The sequence below is a fragment of the Rhinolophus sinicus genome, chromosome 3, assembly GCF_057876585.1.
Source record: "Rhinolophus sinicus isolate RSI-liver-muscle chromosome 3, RSI-T2T, whole genome shotgun sequence".
NCBI lineage: Eukaryota > Metazoa > Chordata > Mammalia > Chiroptera > Rhinolophidae > Rhinolophus > Rhinolophus sinicus.
In genome coordinates this window covers 160,630,856-160,657,638 of record NC_142503.1, presented here as the reverse complement: position 1 = coordinate 160,657,638, position 26,783 = coordinate 160,630,856, and the positions used below count along the sequence as shown (strand labels likewise).

At 41.9% G+C, this 26,783-nt stretch overlaps 2 protein-coding genes across 2 annotated transcripts in view; one reads left to right on the top strand and one right to left on the bottom strand.

Annotated features, from left to right (window-relative positions):
- The window catches only part of PYGL (glycogen phosphorylase L), a 49,455-nt gene extending 35,408 nt beyond the window's left edge, over positions 1 to 14,047 (top strand). The window contains exon 21 of the mRNA XM_019725677.3: positions 13,604 to 14,047. Within this exon, the coding sequence (XP_019581236.2) occupies positions 13,604 to 13,616 (13 nt within the window). The 3' untranslated portion in view covers positions 13,617 to 14,047. The remainder of the gene's footprint in view (positions 1 to 13,603) is intronic.
- On the bottom strand, positions 52 to 22,974 carry ABHD12B (abhydrolase domain containing 12B). The gene is made up of 13 exons (XM_019725678.3): positions 22,568 to 22,974; positions 18,133 to 18,260; positions 17,207 to 17,309; positions 15,405 to 15,524; positions 13,454 to 13,484; positions 11,048 to 11,093; positions 10,813 to 10,942; positions 10,357 to 10,394; positions 7,421 to 7,500; positions 2,461 to 2,543; positions 1,243 to 1,321; positions 541 to 659; positions 52 to 421 (listed from the first exon to the last, which is right to left on the bottom strand). Exons 1-13 carry the CDS (start codon positions 22,627 to 22,629, stop codon positions 394 to 396), a joined length of 1,047 nt encoding a protein of 348 aa, XP_019581237.2. The 5' UTR covers positions 22,630 to 22,974; the 3' UTR covers positions 52 to 393.
- Between the last annotated feature and the right edge of the window lie 3,809 nt (positions 22,975 to 26,783).

Here is a 26,783-nt window from a genome sequence, read left to right as displayed (position 1 = left end):
AAACTGCTTGGAACTTTTTAATGCCATTTAAATTAATCAAACTAAAATACAAGTTATATAACTACATTGGAGCACCTTTCTTACACTGTTTTTTACACCCAAACCAAAGACCACCTGATTCACAAATATCCCAGTATGTTTGGTAACTACACATTTTTAGATGGGATCCAATTTTTACCAAGTTCTCATTCTCCACAGTGAAGTTTCAACATATTCCATAAAGTAGACTATGATAAGCTAAATGAGAACATTCCATACCGCCCAGCATCCATGCTTTGTAGTGGCAAGTAACTTGTAGAAATGCCAGGGACTTCCACTCATCCAAACAGCCCAGTACAAGGATTGTGCTGTTTGGACTAAGTCTTCGCTGAAGATTTCCACTTCTCTCAGACCTCATGCCCACTGCTGGCTCAGGAAATCTCTGCAGAAAGAGAACCTAGATCAGCTCACAGACTTTCGCCATCTCATGGACTAAGTAAGCCAGAGCAACCGTAATTGCCTTTAAGGGAAGAAGATCACAGTTAGCAAAGCAACTCTTACCTCACGGTTTTTAACAGTGTGGGGCATCTACAAAGCAAGTTGTGTTGGAAGCCAGGAGGAAACGTCACTATCTTGACCCTCTCTTTGTTCCTGTATGCATTGTGTGCGATTTCATAGAGCTGCAAGGGACAGAAAGACAGATGCAAAGGCTGGCAGTCAAAGCTGTTTTCTAGTCTAATTTTCCCAACAGGGCAGAAACACCAATTTTAGGAGTTAGTCCCATTAAGCCAGAAATATGGGGACTCTCCACATTCTCAGCTGGCTGCCTCTGCAACTAAAGAACTGAAAGCTGCACAACTAATGTAGAATACTGATGGCACCTCATCCTTCCACTGCCCCCACCACCCTACAAGGGGAAAAGGAATTGCGATGGACCCACCCTGGTTAAAGGAAAAGAAACTACATCCCCATTTTTAGAGCCACTACAGGAGAGATGACATGGAGGTTTCCGTAGCAGCCTGGGATCTTCTCACTTGTAGATTCACAGACCCCAAATGAGGAACCAGGCCCCGCCACAAACACTCCTTTGAGCTGAGGAGTGTAAGGTACTGATGCTGATGCACCAGGCAGCGTGGCTGTTTAGCGGTGTGGAGAATCTCTTATAATGTCAGAGACCTTCCTTTGGGCTCTAATCAAAGTTCGACTGGAAGAGAAGATGGTAAAATAAGTACAGTATGTCTCAGGACTGAGCTCTCAGTTTACCTGTTTTCCTAACGCCAAAGGCACCGTACGGTCATCCTCACAATGAAGGATGAGAAGGGGAGAAGACAGGCATTTAACACTAGGAAAAAGGAAGAAAAGCATTCAGTTCAAGACTTACGCACTGGGATTTCTCCTCTTGTTCTAAGTTGAAGCTTTAGCAAAACGTGGTTTGCCCCAAATACAAGAATTGTCTTTCCTTCCCTCCCAGGAATAACAACCTCATATATAATGAACTTCACATAGTATTTTTTTTTCCTCTAGGCAAGTTTCTCCCTCTTCTATTTACTCACACAATTTAATTAGGTATTTCATTAATTCAGTCTACTTCTGTGTGATTTTTGAAGAAAAACACTGAAATGCTAAATTTGTGCAGAATTAGAGGAACCTCATCTTTTTTTCTTATTCCACCTTATTTCATAATATTGGGAATATTTTCATTAAAAGGACTATAAAAGAAAACAAAATAACTCAAAATCCCAAAATAGCAAAAACTACCACAGATCAAAGAAAATGCTTTGTGGCTATTTATTTCCTTTTCCCCATAAATGCACAGGATGGACATACAGTTAACGGGTTTGATTAGCTTCCTTGTCAGCCTCCCAGTTCAGTAATTCATAAAGGCTATGGCATGAAGAATGGCTTGTTCCTCACTCCAGTGACATTCTCAAACAATACTTCCCTATCCCCTCCAAATTCTGATACCCATCTATCCGTGACTCACGGTTAACTCCTGAGAATGTTACATCCCTCAAGTGTATTGAAACAGAAAAAATACTATGACAACTACCTATTTGCAGGCATTCAAATTCTCCAATTGTGAGGGTAACTTGCCAAATTCTAGTCATTGGACTTGCTGTCAGGTTAGTAGGCTGGACTGTAGATGGGGTTTGGTTACATGGGGAATGAGGCCTAGCAGTCAAGGACCCCCAAAGAATGTCAGGCCCTTTAAAAGGTCCTGATAGGCCCTAAATCGATAACTCCCTTTATGACATCAGAGAAAGTACTGAATCTGAAGTCATCCAGTCAGTCATGAGGAAAATATCAAATACTAAAAATGTGTGGCTACATTACCCCAAATCCTAGTGCCCACCTAAGAATTCCCATTTACTCTTTCAGACTTCTCATTTACCCACCCACTCTAAGTCACATGATAGTTATCCCCCAGAATCCTACAGATATAATAATACAATAATGGGCATCTTTTCATCATTAGCTTACTTTTCATCATTAGGGAAGACTAGATTGTCTTTTTTCAGGGCGTCCGTAAGTGTGCGTAAAAATCCTGGAAGTATCCGGTAAATCTATTTTTTAAAAGAAAAAAATTAAAACTTGGCCTGTAGCTGTGTCATTTGTTACAGTTCTCCACAATGAGCTATGGTAATATAGAGAGTAGTAACGTTCTAAATATAATAAACTTTAAAAAAACAAAACTTTTAAGATTTTCAAAGTAATAGGTCTTTATAGGGAATTTGGAAAATGCAGAAAGGAACACAGAAGCAACAAATCACATATAATCGCAACATCCATAAACTGTCACTGTTAACATTTTGTTGTTTTTACTTTCTATTTTTTAAAAAAATACAAACAGGACCACTGACTTATTCGTATTCTTAAAGAAGCAATGATATACGTAATCTAAAAATTGTTTCTACAGTGAACATAATTAACTGGTTTAGTTGGGGAATAGAATATTCTGATTAGTCAAAAATTCTGATAAAAGTAAGCAATACATAGATAATTGGTTTTAAAGTATTTGAACATTATAAAGTGTTGAATACAACTTAATATTACAATGTTTTAAAGGGCATTTTAGGTTTTAACAACGACCACAGGACTCTAAATACGCCAATTACCATTCTAAACATACTGAATTTCCTTTTTAATGGTAAATTCCAGTAAATGGAATGCTAGTTAAATCAGCTTTTACCATATTTTGATTAAAGTAAATAGGTAAATTGGTTTATATGCCCATTTCAACTGAAAAGGAGGAAAGGACAGAAACCCTGAGCAATAGTGCATCTTCGTCACAAACTTCAATCCTACCTCCAAACGGTATCCCAAATCCATTCATTTCTCTCCATCTCCACTATCAGTCAGCTTAGCCCGTCCTTCGTCTCTTGCTTGGATTGCACCAACAATCCCAAGTGGCCCCCTGCTTCCACCCTCACCCTGCTATAGGGAAACCAGTGATTGTTTTAACGTGCCAATCACATCCTGTACTCTTGCTTCACGTCCTCCAAAGGCACCTGGATTAAACCCAAGTGTCACTTTGTCCCTCAAGGCTGGACACAGTCTGGCTGCTGCCGCTCTCTCCAGCCTCACCTGCTATCACTGCGGCTCCCCGTGTCCCCCTCCAGACCCTGCTGCCTTCTGCTGCTGCAACACAGCAGCCTGGACCCCGCCTCAGGGCCCTTGCCCTTGACTGCCATCTGCCTCCTGACGCAAGTCAGCTCACATATCTCTTCAGAAAGGTTTTCCTTTAACCAGCTGTCGCATCTTTCCTACCGCCCAGTCGTTCCCTACACATTATTGTATTTCACAGCACTGCTTACTACTAAAACTCCTCTTATTGTGTACTTGTCTTCTGTCTGTCTCTCCAGCAAGTATAGAAACTTCATGGGAGGACGGACCACAGCTTTCTTACATCCTGTGGTATTTCCAGAACCTAGGACATTTTCTGGTACCTAATAAACACTCAATAAATATTTGCTAAGCGTAGAATGAACCTATTATGTAAATATCCCTGGTGTACACTCTAAGCTATTATCAGTCGTTTTCATCTTAGTGTGACTGGATGTCATTCACATTTTATTCCTTGGAATAGATTGCAAAGCGGAAAGACCAGCAAAGCATTACATATGTTCCTCTGTTGTGCCTGAGGGGAAGAACGGGAGGGGGTTAAATGTAGTAAATGAGACATTGCCTGGGGAAGGAAATGGGTACAGAATCGGTAGGCTGCGGCCAATAAACTTCAGCTTCACAGTTTTAAATAGAATTATGTTCACTGTAGAAGCCATTTTTAGATTATGCACATCACTGCTACTTTATGAGTACGGAGAAATTAAGTTAGTTGCTGTAATGTTATTTGTTGTAGTCTCCCACTATGAGCTATAGTAATATAGAGAATAGTAACTTTCTAAATATAATAAACTGAAAAAAAATTTAAAAACACCTTTTTTTCTGATTTTAAAAAGTAATTCATGTCATTGTAGGGAAATCGGTAGGAACATGGGTACAGAATCTGTAGGTCGGGGCCGGTAAAGACAAACTTCTGCTTCAGTGTGCGTTGGAACCTCCTTGATTTCAGGGCTTTGTCTGCTCTGCATTTTTTGCCTGGTCTCATAGCAAATGATTTGAATTCAGGTACTGTCTGGAGATCCCAACATTGCCTCTCCTTCCCTTTCTTCCTTTTCTGCTCCTTTTACCCATTCTAAGGGCAAAATTTCTTGTTTTCTTTTATCTTTGTCTTCTGATCCCACTGCTTCGGGAATCAGGACTCCTCTGAGGGAAATTCAATAAGAGAGGCCCTTTAGCAATTCATCTCAAATTCCAAAGGAGTAAGAAGAAAGCCAGCCCAAGTCAATCTACTCCCGTATTCTTCACTCCTCACCAGCCTGGTGCCCTGTGAGACTCAGAGGTCATACCATCCCCTCCAGCCCAGACCACAGCGACAGTCTCCTAATTGGTCTCCGTGCCCCCTCTCTGTTCTGCAATACCACCAGATAAATATTCTTAAAATACCAGTTACATGAAATCTGCTATTACAGAGCTTTGGGGGGTACCATACTATCTACTAAAGGAAAACCAACCTCCTAGCTTGGCTGCAATCCCATCCACATCTGGCCACAATCTTTCATTCTAAAAGCTGTGCACCGCCAATCTGTCTGCCTGGGGTTAGAAAATGTAGGACTGGGTCCCAGTTCCTCTTATAGGATATGTGGCAATCGAGCAAGCCTCTAAGCCTCCAGGCCTGCATTTCCCTCAGCTCTAAGTTGAGGCAGTGATGCCCAACTCACAGAGTCACTGTGAGGATATGAAAGGATAATGAGTGTGAAACATCTTGTATGGAAGGCCTATGTGATTCCTGATTATCTAATAACACATAATTGCCCCATTCCAGCCATGTGCCTTGACTCACAATCTCCCTCTGTTACCTAGCTGCTCTCCCTCACCTTCAAGAAAGAAGCTTAGGTCCTATCAATCTGTAAGTAAGTCTTCGTCAACCACACCTGCACACAAGACTTCTCTTCCTGGAATTCGCCCTACCCTGAAATTATTATGCTGGGTCCTCCCCTAACACTTACTTTAGTCTATTTTGTAATACAAAGAGTGGGGAAAGAGAACATGCATTTGTTGGGTGTCTACTAGCAGCTGGCTACTTTGCATAGATTATTTTACTTAATTTAATCTTTGTAACAACCCCATGCAGTGGGCATCATCAATCCCATTCTATAAAAATGGGAAAACTCAGAGAAGAAAAATAACTTACCTAGGTCATAATTGGTTAGTGGCAGAGGCCAAGTTTGAACCCAGATATTTCTGGCTCCGTAACCTATGCTGTTTTCCACTACATCATGCTGCCTTCCTATTCTGAGTAATGAAATTGATTCCAAAGTGACATGTGGAAATCCCTATCATTACTTTGTATCCCCCATTAATTTCCTACTCCCCCACTAGACAGGAATCTTCTTGAGGGTAAGGACTTATGACTTTTACTACATCTGTATGTCTCATACAACATGCACCTTCTTATTCAACAGTGATGTTCAGAGTCATGACACTACACTGATAATAAAAATAGCTAAGGGCTGCTGAGTACTTTCTCTGTGCTGGGCACTATTAGAAATGCTTTTCATATATTAGTTCATTTAATTATTACAACTCTCTTCAATAGACTATTAATACCCCATTTTATAGATGAGGCAGTCAAAACATTAAAAGCAATTAGCCCAAGGTTACACAGCTGTTATAGGACAGCCCTGGAAATGAAACCCAGGAAGTCTGACACCAGAGGCATGGTTCTTAACGATGGCAGGATACTGCCAGACCGCTACACTTCTAGACCATTGCAGTGCCTATTAAACTAAGGTGTTACGACATTTTTAAATTAAATTCCAAACTTCAAAATAATGGGAGATTTCCCACTTCTAATAATACAGGAATTGTTACAGACCAAATCTTCTGCCAAAGAAGCTGGAAATCTTTCGCTAGAAAAACTAGAAAAGATATTTTAAAAACTTTTATTTGAAGGTGTCAGAGATCTACCAAGGCAGTGGAGTCTTGAGTGGTCTAGATCCAAGAGAAAAGGGAGGCTCGGAGAGGTAAGCCTGATAGTCAACACCACTTTTCTGCTTCAGACACAGCTGCCAAGTCAGAAGAAACCAAGAAAGTAGAGGCAAAAGAACTAAGAACAGTTGACACAAATAGAAGAGTCCCATGTACATCAGGCCAAAGCTAGACTTTACCTGAGTCTAGGTAAAGTCATACTATTTTGAAGTCACATCTTGTTCTGCTCTTTCCCCTTCCCTATCCTACAGCCCTCATTCAAGTGACCTTGCAGGGCTTCCCTGAAGAGTACTCTTTCAATAAATCACACACACCAAATCCCTGCCATGGGCTCTAGGAGAACCTGACCTAAACCTGAAATTAAGAAAGCCAAATAATCAATTTGAAAAGTAAACATTAATCTACATGGCAGATTTAAAAAAACTACATCTTGTCACCTAATTTTTTATGCTTTATCTTAGAAAGGTGGTCTGCTTTACCTGGGGTATTGTGTGAAACCATTTGGTAGCTTCCTTGAATTCTCTAGAGACTTTCTTATAAAATTATGAAAGAAATGGCTGATATTCACAGGGCCAAAAATGATACATGAGAGGTTGGTTTGAACTTTAAAAAAAGATAATAACAAACCTAAATCAAGTATCTATTAAAAATTGTAAAAGATAAGAGATAAAGCTTTGGCTCTTAATAAGTTACTCAATCTATTAGAAGAAAATAAAAAGATTGTCAAATCCAAAAACCATTATGCCCTTCTTTAATGGTAACTAGCTAGTAACCTGTCTCAAATTAGATTAACTTAGAAACATATAAAACTAGTTAAGAAGAGGAATGTAGTTAATAAACGTAAGTGTATGGAAACACTTGAACATCTTGTGAAGATGAATAAAAGACTCACCTTTAACAAGGGATAATTGATACTTGCGTCCCACACATTGGTAAACGGAGCTTCCAGGACCATAGCATCAACTGGGGATCCTTGAAAATAAAAAAAAAGAAATAACTCTCCTATCATTTAAGTTTCACCTTCCCTAAATAAAGGGTACTCAAGGTCTAGTACATGATCTACCTGCATCAAAAGCATTTGTGAAGCTCATCAATAATGCAAATTCCTCCTGGACCCCCACACAAGACTTACTGAGTCAGAAGTCAGAATCTCAGGGGGATGAGGGAGGTAAGAATGTGCATTTTTAACAAGCTCCCACACACCCACACAAGATTATGCATATGGTAGTTGCAAACCACTACCTTCTAAAACACAACCAGATTTTCATGGCTTGGATAATTTAAGAAAGCAAAGTATGGTAGGAAGGAAGAATGTTGTGCAGTCTGTTGTTAAGAATGTGCCAAAGGCTGAGTAGGTTGTTTTGGCCAACATTTTCTCTGAGAACAATTAGAAAATGTGTGTCAGATAGGGATATGTGTATGTACATTTCTATGTTTGAAAGCACCTGAGGACTACTAAATCGGTGAGATTTTGGAGAGCCAATGCCAAAAGAAAAATGCCAGGAGTTTGAGCTGCCGTTCCCTTCCAAGCAGTTGAAACTTTGAAACCTACAATGGTGGCTGAGGCTTAGAACTAGACAGAACTTTCAGCATTCTCACAGGACCAAAGGACAAAATTAGAGTTCAAGATCTGAGAAGGAGGAGGTCCTTAGTAAATTTCTCAAACTTTTTGTTGTGACCTCAAAGGATGACACGTTGGGAGTAATGGTGAGCTAGAAATAGACCAACCCTCATAAAAACTGAAAGCCAGCTTGCAATCAGCTCTATGTCTGATAGGATTAAGATGATCTCCCTGTACTGGAACCACCTTTCAGGAGAAAAATAAAGTCTAGACGAAGATAACGTCACCCCTAGCTTCAAATTATGTCTACAATTTTCATAAATAATGTTTAGCACTTAATTAAAAATAACTAGACATAAAAAAGACAAAAATGGTACCCGTGTCCAAATTTTAAAAAGCCAATAATACAAACAGATCAACAAAAGATTTAGATATTGGAGTTACACATGGACTTTAAAATAACTTATAGTAAACAACAAATAGTAAAAGTATTAAAATTTTAATTACTAAAGCTTTACTGTATTGATATTAAAGTACTAAAATTCTCACATCTAAAATTATTTACACATATTTACATACATGTATTACATACATAGACACATAATTTAAATAAATCAGTGGCAAGAAAAATTTTAGCAGAAAACTATAAATTCTGTAAAAAGTAACCAAACAGAAATTCTAGAACTGAAAAATACAAGTTAATTGAAATTTAAAAATCAAACTAGTTAAACACCAGACTAGAAATAAGCTGCAAAGAATTAGTGAACATGTGTAATAGATCAAAAGAAAATAAACTAGAGCACAAAGAGAAAACAGTGTGGAAAACCCAGAAAAGAACATTGGAGACGTACGGGACATGGGAACAGAGCAAAATATATATACATATAATTATAGTCCCAGAGGGAGAGAAGACAAGAATGGGTCAGGCACAATATCTGAGGATACAATGAGTTTTCCAAACTAGATGAACATCAGGCCACAGAGTTCAAGATGTGCTATGAACCCCAAGCAGAATATGTACTAAGAAATTCACACCTAGGAAAATCACAGAAAAACTGCTGAAAAACAAAGACAAAAAAAATCTCAAGAACAGCGAAAGGAAAAAGTAAGCATTATCTTCCAAGGAACAACAGTAAGACTGGCAGCTGACTTCCTAATAAAACAGCGAAAGCCAGAATGAAATGGATGACATCTTCTAAATATTGAAATAAAGTTACTGCCAACCTAGAATTCTATGCCCAGTGAAAATATTCTTCAAAATGAAGATGAAATAAAGAAATTTTCAGACCAAAACAGAGAATTCCTACAAGCAGATAAGCAGAATAAAAAATCCCAGATGGAAACACAAAAATGCTGGCACTAATAAAGAGCAAAGAAAAGAGTAAATCTATTGACTTTCTAACGTAAGAATAATAATGTTTTATGGAGTGTGTAATGTAGAGAAAATTAAAATACATAGCAAGAGTTCATAAGTTGAGGATGTAAATGGAATTAAAGTGTTCCATGGTCATTGCATTTATCTAGGAAGTAAGGCATTCATTTATGTGAGTATTCAGTTCAAATAATGCAGCATTGTCAACATTGTGAAGGAAGTGTGTACAGAGAGCTATGAGTTTATAGGAGCATTGAAATAATGTTTATTTGCATAAGTAATTAAGATTGTGTATAGCAGGTGACTTGCTTTAAAATGTTTACGTAGCTCAGCCTGACCTGTATTGCCCAGTAAAGTTGAGAACATAGTGCAAGAGATTACAAACTTTTAATGCACATCAAAATCACCTTATTCTATTTATAGAGATTGTAATTCATGAAAATAGCTAGGATCCGGGAAACCAGTGTTTTAATAAAGCACTCCCAGGAGATTCTGATACAGGCAGTTCTCAGCATGCTTTGAGAAATGCTGACAAATATTATGTAAGAAGAGCTGCAGAAAGCAAGCCCTGCCTATTATTTCATAATGCATTATTTTCCTCTCCTGTAATCCAAATTACTCCATAATAACATTTATTATCACTTCACAGTGAGGGCTCTTTCACAGGTAATTTTAACTCTTTCCTTAGTATTTATTTATAATGTCATAATCTTGAAAAGCAGCCATTGTTTTACATTAAATACAGAGAAAAAAAGTTTGTTACACTATCAGAAACTGTCTAAAGTTGGCATGCTTTAGGTATCTCTGTGTTCAAAGTGTGCACAATAGTCTCTTGACTGTTTTCAGTTTCCCATCTCAAGCCAAGAAATTATCCCATGTAAGAATTTTATAGTACCTTTCTCTTCTAGTACTTTGGCAGCATTTGTTACAACTCTGTAAAGCAATGAAAATTAGTACATATGTGAAGCAGTGATTTAACAGTCAAGTAAATAGTACAAAATTCAACATCCAGTATGAGCATCTGATAGAAATTGAACCCTCTGGTTAGAAAATGCACATAAACACAAAATTTTGCACAGGATTTCAAGGGGTTCCACTGAATCTACGTTAAGAATCCTTTTCTTTAAAACTCTCAAGGAGAGTTCTGGAATGGGCTTCACTGTCACAGATAACCATAGATCTACATGGACCCTCCCTTGTTTTACAAACGAACCCACTGAGATGGCAAGGTCTCCAGCACATGTAGGACGTGAGAAAGACCCTGTCTCCTAGATCAGTGCTCCTTCCCCTGCTCACTGCGGCCTAACTCCCCAAGGACCCACATAAGGACCCATCTTCAGGCCCCACTTACCCTGTTCCCAGAGAGTGGCCCCAGAGACACACGGGCGTGTTACCGCTTCTCGCCTTGGTCCACTCATAGACACATACAGCATCTGCGGTCAGTCCCGCCTCTGTGGGCTGACCTGTAGAGTCCCCGAACCCTGGCAGCAAGGAAATGCAAACACAGTAGCACCACCCCCAAAGTGAGGGTTCTCAAAAGCCTCCCGCTTCTTGTAAAATATTTGTACACTGTTCTTAACACATACCTCTGTAGTCAACAGACAAGACATGAAAGCCACCATCACTCAGCATCTAAATGACAAAGGAGCTGTTATCACTTTCATTAGAAGATGTAAACAGAAAAGGTGGTATAACATCCTCCACACTTCCAGAACCCTAGTTGTGATGGTTTAACAGGTAGGGAGAAGGTCTGTTTTTGAAAACTGATGTTTGACTTCAATCTTGAGAAGCTCAGACTCATTGGGAAGGAAGGAAAGCAGCATGGCAGAGCAGGGTCCGACAGCCTGGGTCACCCTCTGGCTCTGCCACTTCCCAGCTGTATGACCTTGGGCAAGCCACTTAACATTTAAATATGTAAATATTATTCTGAAAACTGAACAACTGTAGTAGCTACCTTCAGGATTGTTGGAAGATTACATGAGATGACGTATTAAAATATCTTGGTACATAGGAATTACCTTTTTTAAGAATTCCCTTGAGAATAAGAACTCGACAGAATTGTAGTAGAAGCAATCAAATAATGGGAAGATACTTATATTAAATATAAACAGATAAAGAGGTAATACCAATCAAAAATAAAGAGATCGCAGGAATATGTGACACCACTGCCAAGCCCCATGTAGATAAATGAGGAAAGAATATGAAAACATAATTTTAAATGAACTGAGTTACAAAGATAGACAAAGAGAAGAAAGAGAAAAAGACAAAATTAACCATGCAGATACTTTTAAAACTAAATCCTCACAATAGTTATAAGGTAGGTATTATCCCTATTTTATAAATAAAGAAACAGAGCCTTGGAGAGCTTAAGTAACTTGTTCATGGTCACCCAAATGGTTAGAGGCAGAGCCAAGATTCACACCAGGGTCTGTATATGTCCAAATGCTGTGCTTCCTGTCCCTCAGTGTAGATGTGGGTGCTGAAATCTCATTAGGAACTTTTAAAAACAAATTGAACTATTAATGAGGAATCAGATGAAACTTTTTAATATCCATTTAAACTACATCCCCTTCCAAAAAAAAGTTATCCAGAAACAGGGTGGTTAAGCATCCAGGGAGATGGGAATGTTGTGTGTTGTCTGTGGTGCTGTAAATTGAAGGGCCACTTGACAATACAACGCAAAAACAACAATAGCAACAGATCCTACTCCTAAGAATTTATCTCTAGGAAAAAATTCCCAAAGAAGAATCAACTAAATGCTTCAGGTTTTCTGTAGCAATACTATTTAAAAGAAATCACCTATCCAAAGGAGAAAATGAAGGGCTAAGGAAGTTTGGTCAGGCTGCTAAACAATGACGGATGACTGGTAAGTCGTATCCAGAATTTGCCCAGGGGAAGGAGTCTTATCTTCCCCGGGTCCCAACTACCACATGGATAATCTGGCTACTTTTCACACCTACACCAACTCTTCTCCTTTCTGTGCACATGAGAGACATTCAATTCAGCTTTGCCAAGAGTGGGAGGAGAAAAAAAATACATGTTCTCACAGATACCAGCTTCACCACCATCCCACGTGGGAAGTGCAAAGAGTAGGATGCAGGATGGAAAGCAAACCTAACAATTAATAGGCATCCTTCTCCTGAGCAAAACTGCATCCAGCCCAGCACTGCTCCGCCAGAGTCAGCTCTGAAAAGGCAGTGATGAAAGAGGAGCTTCCGGTCTGAACAGGGGAGGGAGGGTGAAGAAGGCCTTGCAGGATTCTGAGCCCCACTTATACTGTTAAAGCAGGAAAGAGCCAGGTGGGAGCTGCCACGTGGGAGGAGAGATCATACTCTGTGGTCAATAACTGGGCAAGTCGCCTGGCCACCTGCGGCAGAGATTACTAACTAGAGTGTGGGAGGGGATAAACAGGTAGCTCGCCTGACCAGCTCTGAGTCAGAATGGCTCAGTGGAAAGCCTGCCATCTCACTCACACTTGGAAATGCAGGGGCTGCCCCAGCAAACTGGAGTCATATAGCAGGCAAGGAAGGAGAGAAAAAAACATGGCCACCATCCCCCTCTGCAAAATCTTTTATGGAGCTGGAGCCAGGGCCTGAATGACTTAAAAGCAGACATTCTATGTCTTTATCCTGTGTCACCAAAAAAAAGGTTGTTTCTTGTAGAAGTGACTTTTCATACTTAGTATATTCTCTCAATCCATCTCACATCCCTCAGAAAAAACAATACACATGTCTTCAATTCCGTCTGGTGATGAAGGTAATACATTCGTGAAAGTGTTTTGGTACTCAGATATTCACATCTATTTTGATCCCCCCCATGGTCAATGCAAGAAGAGAAGTCCATTTGTGGGACTTGGGGCCCCAGACACCCAACCCACTCCAGGGAGCTCTCCGTAGGTAACCATGCTGAGGGCTGAGGAAGATCTTATGGCTGTAGCCCAGAAGAGAATAAATGGAGACAAAATCGGTGCCCTGAGGCCCCTTCAGACATACCTTAACTAATTTAAGCCTGTGAGAAGCTGCCCTGTAGGGAAGGTTAAAAAAAAAAAAAGAAAAAGAGCGAAAATTAGGAATTGGGATGACAAATTCAATAAAAATCGCTATCATACTGCTGGCATCTGATCTCACACCTTTCTTTTTCAGGTTAGAGAAATAAATAACTAGGAGAAAGGGAACTTTTTCGGTGTCACAACCCACTTGGATGTGTCAAGGTGAATGATTGATGGCTCCTCACTGCTGCCTCGTTCCTCTGAGTGCTGGATCCCAGATCGCTAGTGCTTCTCAGCATAAGCATTTGATGAATAAGCATTTGAATCCATCTCCTTACCCTTCTACACAGCAAAACTTATTTCTAAAAATACTTTTGGAAGCTTAAGGAAAATAGTTCCAGAAGTGGCTTTTCAGAACCAAGGATAAAATAGTCATGTTCATCAAACTGAGAACTACCTGGACCCTGTCCTCTTTGCCGTGAAATGGAGAGACTCACAGTCCAGCAGGTACAAGAAACCCTTGTTTTCCCCAAAAGATCCATACTGTCTACACTCTATTAACTACATTAATAAACAGAGATAAAGATGATTCAAAAGACAGCGGATTCAAAAACCATTTGAATTTTGTCTTAGAGCCAAGTTTCTTAAACTTTAGTGGGTCATGTAGCACCTTTGAACATGTGATTAAAGCGATGGACCCATTTCCCAGAGGAAAAAAAGATATATTTACACTTTAAATTTTATGTACCGTTTTGGTGATGGTGTCCATGGCCTCTTGAGGGATCTTAATGGACCCCAAGTCTAGAACTACTGTTTTAACAAGGTTCCTCATAACCTCCCATTTGGCCTACTTTTCAGCTCAGCATGTTGAGCTGATAGCATGTTGAGACTTCTGGGCAGGAGACAGGAGGAAGCTGAGGCTGGCCCCAAGCCAGTAACGATGTGATCACTGGGGAAATGGCAGATTCACAGAAGGGCAGACATGAATGTGGGACCACAAGGTCCTTTAAATAAGTATTATGCCCAAGTTTGCACTATCAGAACAATGTGGAACAATGTTAAATCCATAGGAAATCTCTGTAAATGTGACTCTAAAATGGATACCTCAAGAAAGCCCCTTGAGCAAAAGCAAGTCTTGAAGAAGCCATCGTCTGACAAAGATAGTGAGAAAAAGAGACATAGGCAAGGGGGCCAAGGGGCAGATTCCAGAACTTGCCATTTAGTTTAAAGTGTCTCTCCAGAGACAGAGTTCCAAGGTCTGTGGGTCTCTGAGGCACGGCATGCCTCCCCCAAACTGAAGAGGGGCAGTCAGAGCTGATAATCATCACCCACCGTAATTAGACAGGCCCACCGAAGGCTCTGGCAGCACATGAAAGGACAGGCAGACGTCTGGGAGGTGTTCTTTGTTACAAAGTAACGTTGGGACCACAGAGAGGAAGATGAAGCATCAGTGTTCTAGGCTAGAATTAGTCAGATGGTTCCCAGTCCCCGTGGTCAGGATTCTAGGTGAACTCTCGTAGGGAGTTCATACTTGATTAAGAGGATTCGTGCTACATAAAGGAATCTTCACATAGTTTGGTGAAAAGATCATTGCTATGGAAACTGCTCTTCCTTTTCCCATATCTCATGCCTGGTCCCTTTCCGGTCATCCATGGGTTTAATCTATCATTTCAGATACTCTTAGGGGATTAAGGAACCATTGCCTTCTTTGGAATCAGTATCCACACTTTAGAAGGTGGTGTCCCTCACAGTTAAGGATCCACATTATTCTACACATAGAATATATAGATTTTTTTAAAAGAGAAGCACTGCCAGAACACCCTCAAATTTAAACAAAGGGAAAACATATGTAGAGGCATGCTTACAGAGTTGAAAACTGAGCCCTGCCTTTCACTCTCTGACAGATGAAATGCTCTGTCTCTAAAAAAAAAAAAAGTCCAGGGCAAGGCACTGACCTGTGTTCTGCACTGCCATGAAGATAAACAATAATTGGGTTGCCATCATGAAGGGCTGCTTCATACCAGCAACGGTCCTGCCCCTGAGCATCTTGCCCCCGGATGCTGGGAACTGTGTGCCTGAAGAGCAAGGGAAGTTTTTAACAAACATGTACAGAGAGAAGAATTCTCTGTCCTTGCCAAAGATTGAAACACTCCTTACCTCAAGCAGATAGACAGATGATAGATAGATAGATAGATATGTTTATTTAGATAACTATTTTATATAAATTTATATATATATTTTATCTGTAATATATGCACATGGTAAAAATTAAAATACAATACCACAAATGATCTATAATGAAAACCACTATTGCTCTGCCTGACCTCTCCCATGCAGAGACAACCCCTTTTAACCATGTACTGTTTTAGTTCTCCTGTCTCTTACACCTAATAATCTTTCAAGACTACAATTCTTAGGTAAATGCAGTCCAATGAGTGGAAACAAGTAAAAGATACGTAATAGATATTTATCACCTGCTATTGGTTTGGCTGAATAGATAAATTGGAAAGAATTTAAAGGGAAACCAGTTTAGGAGAAAAGAACTTTAGCCTGAAACTAAGCTCTTCTACTCAAGAAACCCAGCGACGTTGTGATTTTAAAAACCCATCTGAGCTCCACTTCTTCCACCTTGTTAATCCAATGAATGAACCCTGAAAATATAAACACGGCCATATGACATGTCATAAGGTGACTTGGAGAACTGGCTACATGATGACAAGTCTTCAGTCCTCTCAGTCCTTAGGGGCAGCAAGTCTGACATCAAACCCTAGGGCCTCTGTACTGAGAAGACGGGCAGCGTGGCAGCTAGACGGCTGGCTCACCAAACCAAGGACCAATGGGGCAGGAGCAAAGAATACAAAGATTTCCAATTCCACCGCTCTTAACTGAACTATACCCTCCCTGCAGATTAGGAGGAAGTTATGTGAGCCCGTGTTGGTTCCTGGACATTCTGTGATCACACGTTTAAACTCAGGGAGATGAAATGTAAAACAGGGCACTGGAAAATTGGCAGCCAAGAATAAGTAGTAGAACAAAACTGAAGCAAATATTGAGATTAGCATAGCAATAGATGCTCATGACTTCATTTGACAAATAGATACCAAGTGCCTTCTCTGTGCCAAGCATCGTGCTAAGCAATGAAAACCCACCAACAGAGTCACCTACAAGCTTATAAGCTTGTAAGGAGGAAAAGCATGAACCAAATAATCACACAAACATTTATTTAATTATAGTGGGAATGAATGCCATAAAAGACACGCACAGGTTGCCACTAACATATGCCTAAAATGGGGACGAGGAAAGGCTTCCCAAAAAATGACCAATCTGAGACCCAAAAGATGAGTAGGCAGTTAGGCAGAAGGCAGTAACAGGAAGCAGAGCGATAGAAATGTTGCAGACAGAGTGGATCTTGTGAGGTGGCTTGGTATGCAAGGAGGCCAGTGGGTCTGGAGTAGAGTGGGAAGGGTGGTGTGGAACAAAGCAGGAGGGGGGCCTGGGGTCAGATCCTTCAGACCTGGTGAAAGACCCAAAGCACAAGGAAACCCCTAAAAGTCATCATACTCCAAAGTAAAGTTCCTAAAAAGCAAATTCAAGCAGGTCAAATATCAATACAAAGGGAAGGTGTATGGAGCAGCTTGCAGGTGTCCCAGGAACACCATCCTCTCCACAGGCAAGTAACACAGCACCGCTCACCCTTGCTTTTGTACCATGAAGACCACGTTCATCAGGCAACCCAGTGTCCACTCAGTGCACTTACCAGATTCCCAGAATCACTCCAGGTTCAACTTTGATATAGAAGTTCACCGTGTGAGGCATCTTTAACTCTGGATCCTTTAAATCCACAAGAAACGGTGCTTTGACTGGAAAGTAGAAATCATTATCAACTCCCAGAATCAAATTCCAGGTCTTTTCATTACAATCAAAAAAAAAAAAAAAAAAGTAATTAGCCTTGTGGTTAACATGTTTCTCAGTTGCAAGCTACTACATTAAATTCTTAGCAAAGTATTTTATTTTCTAAACCAGGACTAGTTCACAAGAGTTGCAAACAAAAACCATCTGAAGCTAGATTTTTAAAACAGCACCAGCGTAGTAGCTCCTAATAGAGTTTATTCAATCCTTATCTCAAGCTAAAAGCCGGGGAGACCATTCCCCTAAAAAGGAAAGAGGATCTAGAAACAATGAGTGTTCTGCTACTGTCAAGCGATACGTTTTTAAGTGAAACCTAGTTATTAGCCATAAGCCATGAAATGTCCAGGATAAACACACACCTGAGGAACAGGTGAGAGCGTTACCCATGTGCTCAGAGGACGATGCAGGACATTGACTAACATAGGACTCAGTAGAAAAAAAACATGGGAATGTAGAGTCCTACCATCGGCGTCTCTCGCTCTCTCTTTCAAGGGATAAAGGTAATAAGAGGAAGTAAAACAGCAGAGAATACAGCCAGACATCCATATTAATAGCTGATTTGAAGACAGCTAAATGGACATGCTACCTACAAGGCCGTCTTTCTATCTCCAACAGATTGCAAGGACTTATGCTAGACCCCAAGTCAATATTAAACAGGTTTCAGACCATTTAACTCTAGCCATGATTTTATAACTGACGTCATTTTTGTTGTACCACAACTTTAAGGATAGTGAATTCTTTACTTGGGAAAAAAATATATAGACAAATACGTACAAAAATTAAAAAAAATCAGCATGTCCATCAGAGGAGGAAAAATGTGTTCTTTTAGTGATTTACTACAAAAGCTGTTGTACTGAGCAGCAATTTTTCTTCTGAGTGTTGCACAGCAGTGTGGAATAGATCTGCAAGATATTGTGAAACAAGGGATTCAGAATTAGTCCAGGTTCTGTCTTGGTTTATTTTTCTCTCTTAAGGTCCAAATCAAATTTCTGAGACTAATGCAGGGAATTCCAGGTAACTTGGCATTTAAGCATGTACAGAACTATATGTGGGCAGGTCAGGACTGGGCAGGGCACTAAAGGACAACCAGGTGAGGAAAGCAATGAAAGCGGGGCCCCAACCAGCTGCTGAAAAAGCCTAAGTGTGACCAGACAGGAGGGGAGGGAATGTGGGTGCACCAGAGTCAGGCTTTTCCCTCATTGCAGCCCATAGAAGGCCAAGGCTGGACCCCAAAGGCATCAGGAAACAGGATTCAATTTCACAGTTGCCAGTTTTTAATCATCACAATTCAGTCTTGTATGTATGTATGTATTATTATTATTCTAAAGCAGAGAGCAAATAGTCATCAGATTCCCACTCTTTTGGCTGGGTCTTAGGAAGAAATGAGCCAATGAGAGAAAACCCCCACTTCTGCTGTGACATCCCTGTTGAGAGGGACCATGGAGCAGGGGGGCAGGGGGGGACCTGGAGGATGGCTCTAGCAGGTTGGGGCCTGGTCAGGGAGTGGGACATAGTGGGACCATGCATATCTTGTTTATCCCACTGTTCCCTGTGACACAAATCACCCAAACCGAGAGGCATCAGCAGACAAGTTATGATTTGTCCATGAGGGATCACTAATGCCACCTCTGTCTCCAGCCGTATCTCATGAGGGTTGACTGTCTCCTACCTTTGAGAAAAGAGGGATACAGGAAGTCAGTGTCACCACTTCCTGCTTCCAATTTTTGTCTACATCATCCATTAAATAAATCCCTTTCTCTACTGTGAGCAGTCAATGTGAAGACAGCTCAATGTAATCAAATCGTGAGGTTAGGGAACTGGACAGCATTTCTGATAGACTGTTTCCCCTGCCCTGGTTCTCTGCTAGACCAGAAGCGTTTTAGAAGATAGTTATTATTACCTGTACTTTGCCAATGGGGAGACTGAAGCTTTAAGTAATCTTCCCAAGGTCACGAAGCCAGTGAATGGCAGAGCCATGTGTACCCAGGTCTGTCTGACCACAGAGTTCCCTGATGGTCTCCAGTGCGCTCTCACACTCCTGGTAAGTTCAACTTGCCATCCATGAAGCAAAACTACACCCCAAGAACAAGACTGATTTCTGGCAAACTTCAGCTCTTCAAGAGAAGGCTGTTTCTCTCCTTCTGTACCCTTGCCCTCTCAGTCCCTTCCCCCTCCCACTTTCTCCCGCTTCCTGCTCCTGTATTCTCAGAAGCCTTCAGATACTGACGTATCGAAACAAGACCTCTAAAAAAATTTCTCCCTCCAAGTGTTAATAACTTAAAACTCAGAACGCTTATATGTGTTTGGAAGAGGCATGAAGAGAGAAGATAAGGAATCTCTGATGAATTTCCAGCAATTCTGCAGGGAGTGGAAAAGATGCGTTGCCTAGGGGTGATGAAGAGCTCTTCAAATACATCAGATATGGAGAGCTGCCTACTCATGAAATCAGCAAGAAAGAAATGAAAATGACTGTTGCATAATACTTTAAAATAGCCTCCATGCAGGTGGGATAAAGGAGAGGACATTGTTGTTCTGATTTTAGAGATAAAAATTCAAAACCCAGAGAAGCCCCTTGGAGCCACAGGTCAAGCCAAACCGGGCAGAACTGAACACAATCTGAATTCTTCTGCTTCCTTCCAGTTAGCCGGCTCCAGCTTTCTTTCTCCTAATTCTCTGAACTCAGGCTACCGTACCTGTTAGGATCCTGCTAAGTTATCTTTTGAAGGCAGCAGGGTGCTTGGGAGGCAGAGGCAATAGAAGGAAATATGTTTCTGTTTTTAAAGAATAATTCATACAGGAACTTCTCTCAAATAGCTCAAGGTTCTTCTGTGAGAAGAGCTATGGGACGAGAACAGAGTGACCGGACCCCTTGGAGCATCAATAATGCACAGCGGCTTCTTTTAACTAGGGGCTTATCAATTTGACTCTCCCTAGATCAGAAGGGGATCAAAAGTCACCAGTGGCTAATAGACCGCATTTGAGCAGAGGATGCGGTTTCAGCCCACTCCCCGCTAACAGCCAGCCACATCCAACAGCCACTTGGTGCCCCGGTGTGCCTTTGCCTGCTCTTTGATCAGCTGTGGCTGTAACTATAGAGTATCTCACAGGGGCCACAGAACCGAACTGGACAGTTCTTATTGGAGAAACCTGGAGGAATCTGAGCTGCTACAAAGCAAATCATTCATGCTTTATGCTCAGAGGTGTCTGCAAAGCAGCATTGGGAAGCCCACATCTAACCACATTTGGCAAGATAGCTATTCCAAATATTAAGACAGGCTGTTCCCCCACACTCTGTGCTCATTCGTTCAGCCAACATGTATTGATCACCACGTAACATCCGTATCATCCCCTCTTCTTTCCTCCCAACCAAATCTTCCCCTTCCTTTACGTCCACTCAAGTGTCTCTTCTTTGTCAAAGCCTCTCTAGATAGATCTTCCCATGGTGACCTTTCTTCTCTTTTCACCCCTCCCACTAATTATAATCAGGGCCTCAGTTTGACCCTTAATTGTTCTCTGATTGTTTTCCCACCATTGTCCCTGTCTTCCCAACTCTATCATAGGCCTCCGATGGCAGGAACCACATGGCATATAATGCTGCTTTTACCTTCCACCGGGTCTAGCACAGGGATAAGCTCCACAAATATTTGTTGAGCAACAGGGTGAAGCTGAAAGAAAGGGCACACAGCAAGCCCTCCATGAATGTGTGCTGACCGAAACAAACCTGGCTGCAAGAAACAAAAAGGACCCAGGAGGCTGGATATCAGTCTGCGCCTCAGCCTCAGCACATCTTAGATTAGATCAGTAATTTTCTGCTCAGATGAAGGGATGCGCTAGTATTTTACTTGTTCAGGAAGCATCTCTCGAGGCTTAATTTTTAGTAATTAGTAAGGCAAATAATAGAGGGTCCCCAACTCCTCATCTCCCATTCTGTTATCAAAAAAGTTCTCTAAAAGTATGAACCAGCTTTGATTCTTTGCCAGATAAATGTTAAATAATCAGCCACCAGCTCTACAGAGAGCATGAAAGAGAAAGGCAGTGAATGCCAGCTTTTCAACTGGCTGTATCAGGAAGGTAAGGCCCGTGAATGTGAAACTTGAAAAGTGCAGTCAGTCAGGATATCTGACTGGTAGTCAGATCCGACCCAGAAAGGGGGTGCGGCCGCACTGCTGGGCAGGGGAGAGCTGCGCTCTGCTCCCTGCCCTGAGCTACAGCCAGAAGAGAAAAGAAAGATTGGTGTTTGTCTTCAACACTGGGACATTTTGAAGTGAAATCTCCTGTGTCTGGATGTGATTCTTGGATATCTTGTAATCAGCAAAAATTAAACAAAACCAAAGGAATAGCAAAAAGAAAGGTAAACCAAAATGCCAACACCTTCCCACACCAGCAAAACAAAACAAGATAACCCAAGTTCCTGGGCCCACGGTCTCCAACCAAAACCTGGCTTCATTGTAAACAGGACTGGTAATGTTTTGCTTCTCAATTCAGGTAGTTTTTAGATTACTGTTTAAGCCAAGGATTCATGAGAGGAAGAAAATGGAAAAAGCCACTGCCATAGACATTTCAGATTTAAAGGAGGTAAGAACTTGGCACAGGTAATGCCAGGTTATGGTTTCAATGTACTAGTATTATTCACCTTCAGCATTGTGGAGGGGTGGTTGTTCTTTAAATACTCGCCAGAGAGCTCACAGTCAGGGAGCTGGCTTTCCCATGCTTTTCATCTACCAGCTAGGCCCTTGGTCTAAAAGGATGCCATCCAAGACTATGACATTGATTATTATTGTCATTATTAATTTTCAAATCCGCCCTGCATCTTAGTAAAATCATGGAGGCAGATAAAAAATTCTTACAGGAACCTGAACCATCTTTCTGGAATCTCTATTTCAGAAACCCCAAAGGAATAAAAGTTCCTAAAAAGTAAAACCCATGTGTCTGGCTGACCAGGGTAGAGGCTGAGGCTGAGGATAAAGATTTGTCCAAAGAGCCCCGGGGTTCACAGAGCTCTGGGTCTTCCGAAGCCTGTCCCCCCCCACCCCGAGAGCCACAGTGCCCGCCCTCGGGCCCCAAGGTGGGCCATTGCGCCCCGGTCACGCCCGGCCATTCCCTCCCCTTGCCCCGTCCTCCCCTCCCTCTGCCACGTCCCTGGGCAGCCCGAGCTGTCCCTGCGCTCCCGGGGTGGGCGGGGCGCCCGGCCGCCGGCGGCATCACTCACCTCAGGTTCCGTAGGACCATGTCCCACCAGGCGGCCACGGCGTCCTGCTCGTCCGTCTCCATCCCGCACCGTGTCCCGAACCGCCACCAAAAGTGCTGCGGCCGAGAGCCACCGTCCGCGTCCCGCCCGCCCCCGCGGCTCCCAGCCCGCCCACCAGCCCCGCGCGAGGCGGCCGCCCAGGGCGGCGACCGTGGAGCCTGCTGGCTGGGGCGGCGGGAGTGACCCGACCCCAGCGCGGGAGCGGGACGCGGCCTGAGGGTGGGCTTGGGGGCTGCTCGCGGGGAGTCCCCGGATACACACACAGATGTATAACAGCAACGGGTTTCCCATGCCTGTAGCTAGCTCTGCACAGTTTTATTTTGTTCTATTTTATACATGCATGTTATGTGTGTGTCATCACCCTGCGAGATGAAGTAAAAGGTATTTCCTACTAGGCTAGTAGTAAAACACGAGTTTGAAAGTATCAGCTGTAGAGATCTTCCTGCAAAATATAAGCTTTCTGCTGCTTTGACTTTCATTTTTTCCCTCTCTCTCTTTTTTCTTTTTCTGAAGCGTCCCCATCCCCAGTCACCGCTTCTCTCCCATAGGCGCACATACACCTGTCGTCATTACTGTACAAAGTATTTCTTTGACTCCTTTCCATTGAGTGATGGTTTATCTGTCCACGAGGTTATGAACTACACAATTATTAATGCGTCCAAAATTAACACGTTTTTGGTGTTTTGTTTGTTGAGCAGAACGTCACAGAACCCCACCCTTGAATCAGGAGTTCACACCTTGAAAGGTTTGGCAGGGTACAGGCTTATGTAAGGACATGTCAGGAGGAGCAGAACTGCCCTCCACCAGAGCTGCTCCAGGGAACTCACAGGGCAAAGTGTGGGGACAAAGGAGGAAGAAAGGGAATGGAGCTCCTCCGTTCGGGTGCAATTTGATGCCGGCATCAAGACTTCACATTGGAGGCAAGCTGCAACCTTGGGAAAATGTGGGTTTTCATGGTGCCTTTGCTGTTTGGGCTTTGCCAGCTGGGCAGAGGACACAGCGGGAGACTGCCAACCCACAGAAAGTGTACAGGGACCCATCTGGGTGGGGCTAGTAGGCCAGTCTAGAGGAAAGCACCACCCCTTTCAAGCAAGGACCGTTCTCTTCAAGGACGAGGCCATTTCATACAACTGGGCAGGCAAGGGACAGTTCTGTCCACTCCTTCTTGTAATTGTCTGGAAATGTCAATTTTCTGATTCACATCAAGATGAAAGAGGAATCAGATCATATGAACCAAGGGACTCTAAGCCTGACTGTTGAGCCAGCAGCAGGTGGGTTTTCATGGGGCCACACCCTGCGTGATGAGAAGGTTAAGGTCGGACTCCAGGAGAAGGCAGATTCCAGCCCATGAAGTGGCTCTGGGATCTCATAGAGCTTAGTCAGGGAAGCTCTGGATGAGAGCCTGGGCCTTACCATGGGGAAGCAGGAGGATCAGAGATGGGGAGCAGACGGGAGGAGAGAGCAGCAGCTGCATTTGGTCCCACATTTCATTTCCATCTGTTTATTCAGGTGGAGAGGGTAGAGGATCACGTGCTGGTTTGAGCAGACAGAGTTGTAAGCCCCAAGTCTAAGGAAATGGTAGAAGTGCTCAGCGCAATCTCTGCAGTTGGGAACCACTATGTCTCTTTTTTTTTTAAGACTGTATAAGTTAAAACTCTAGGAGAAAACTTTTTCCAACATGAAGAGTCCCTTTTCAAATGGCACATCCTGGAAATCAGAGAGCAGTGTCCTCAAAATCATTTAGGAGAATCAAAAAAAAAAATGATTCATTCATTTATTCAGCATCTTTTCACTGAGCAACTTTTCGGTGCCGGGTGTCATGTTGGGTACTAGAAGGATACAAAGCCGGATCCTGCCTGGTGGAGAGATTTATCCCAGGATACTTATGAAAACAGAATAGAAATTGAAGAGTGTCCTAAGGGCAGAAATCAGATCAGAGGTGCCCGGCCTGGATGTGGGGAGAGGGCCATGAAGGAACATTCTAGGGTGATGGAAATAGTCTATATCTCAAGTGTGCTGGTGATTACTAGACTGTAAAATTTCACCAAAATTCAGAGAATTGGAAAACTTTCATGGGTGAATTTGGGGAGGCCGGTTAGCTCAGTTGGTTAGAGAGTGGTGCTAATAACCCCAGGTTACCAGTTTGATCCCTGCATGGGCCACTGTGAGCTGCGCCCTCCTTAAAAAAGTAAAACAATAAAAAATAAGTGAATTTGACTGAATGTGAATTATACTGCAACAGCCTGACTTTTGGAAAGTGATCTAAGAACTGTACAGATAAACAATAAAAGCAAACATGTCCTATGTGATGTCATCATAGAAATGTCAAGACAAAGCTCCACAAACGTCAGAAATGAAGAGATAGATGTTATTTTGCACTTCAAGTAGAAAAAGATATCTCAATTAGAAATAGATTAATTTTACCACCTATAATTATTCTGGAAAAAAGGAATGGGGTATAAGAGCAACTGTCAGCTGCCACACAGCTGTGGAGGTAAATAAAGCATTTGAGGAATGACGAAGGAGCAAACAGCAAATGACTGATTTTTTTACTATTTGGAGAAAATTTTATCTTGAAAAGAAAGTCCCCCTTGCATTCTCCTCCCCTTTTTTTAATAACAGCTTTATAGAGACATAATTCATGTAACACAACATTCACCCTTGTAATTTAGTGGTTCTAACCTATTCAGAGTTGTGCATCTATCACCACTATTTAATTTTAGAACATTTTCATCACACCAAAAGGAAGCCCCATACCCCTTGCTGGATCATACGATAATGTTTTTCCTTTTAGTTTTTTATTTTTAATTAAAAAAATTTTTTTTAATTACAGCTGATATTCAGTATTATATTCGTTTCAGGTAGGTCATGTGGTCATTTGATGTGTAATTTTTTGAGGAACTAGGCTGCCGCACTGCACAATCCAGCCAACCCAAGGACTCTGGAAATTACCGCTTTGCATTCTCCCTCGCTCATCTTTTTTACCCTTTCTCAGCTTTCCATACACAAACAAGGAATTTTTTAAAAACCTGATGCAGTTGAGATCGAAATGAAACATTAAAGGGAAGTTTGAGGAGAGTCCCAGATGATGAAGAGTGAGTAAGGTAACTAACTCAGCACATTTATCTTTTCTGTGTTGTTAAGGTTTGGCATTGTCTTTGCCTGTATCTGATCTAATTTAAGACAATGTATGATAGTTACAAGATTGGACGTTGGGGTATTTTTGGGTGCTTAAACTTGAGAGCATTAATATGAGCTTCCTTCTGGCAAAGGTGATTTCTTGGAGAAGAGACGGTGCTAAGAGAGTTGAAACTGGAAGTGCTGGGGAGTACCTTCTTCCTTCCAAAGAACTTCACACATTCAGGAGCCGGTGCCCCCTGGTTCCATGGCAAGAGGCAGGCCTGGGTTTTTCTCTGTATCCGTGGAAGGATGGAGCCAGGATTAAAGTCCAGGGTCTTTGCATGCTCCTTTTCAAATTCCTCCGGTCCTTCCTTAAAGGGCAGCTGTTCTGTGGGCTTTCTTCATAGCCCTGCTGCTCTTCTTATGTTATATCAGTGTTTCTAAAACCATGTCCAATTATTTGGGAAGCTTTGGGCTAACCACAGTAAAACATGTTCCTTTGGCCAGGATCTCATGTCTCAGAATTGTTACTTGGCTAATGTTCTTTGAGATGCTCCAAGAAGAAGGTATAGAATGCAGCTTTTCACTAAATTCACCTCCTCTCCTTTCTCTTCCAAACATGCTTTCCTTGCAGGATTCCCTACCTTGAAAAACAGCATCATCAGACTCCAAGTGTCCCAAACCACTAATTTGGGACTCACCTTCGATTCATCTGCTTCCTGTCAGCCAGAAGTCCTTCTGGACAGAATTATGGCTATTTCTTGATAAGATATTTATTTATTTAACAAATATTTACTGAGGGCATTTTCTATAGTATCTGGCTTGAGACGCTTACACTCTAATTGTAAAGACAGAACCTACACAGGTGAAAAGCTAAAAACCTCAGCGGTATCACCAGATAATAAACAAGTGTGTATTACAGATAATATGATGCTGCAGGCTCAGCGAGAAACATCTCTGTGGGCTGAAGAGGTCAGGCAAGGAGCCCAGGGAAATACTGTTCTGTTGCTTAGAAACAGCAATGGAGATGGAAGAGAATTTTAAATGGCTATCCGAC

Excerpts from the sequence above, each read along its gene's own strand:
- ABHD12B (XM_019725678.3), bottom strand. The coding sequence starts at position 22,629 with ATGGAGACGGACGAGCAGGACGCCGTGGCCGCCTGGTGGGACATGGTC. Across the intron at positions 10,395-10,812 it reads GGCCACTCTCTGGGAACAGG|AGTTGTAACAAATGCTGCCA; the intron begins GTAAGTGGGGCC and ends ATTGCTTTACAG. Across the intron at positions 660-1,242 it reads CTTTGGCGTTAGGAAAACAG|CTCTATGAAATCGCACACAA; the intron begins GTAAACTGAGAG and ends TGTCCCTTGCAG.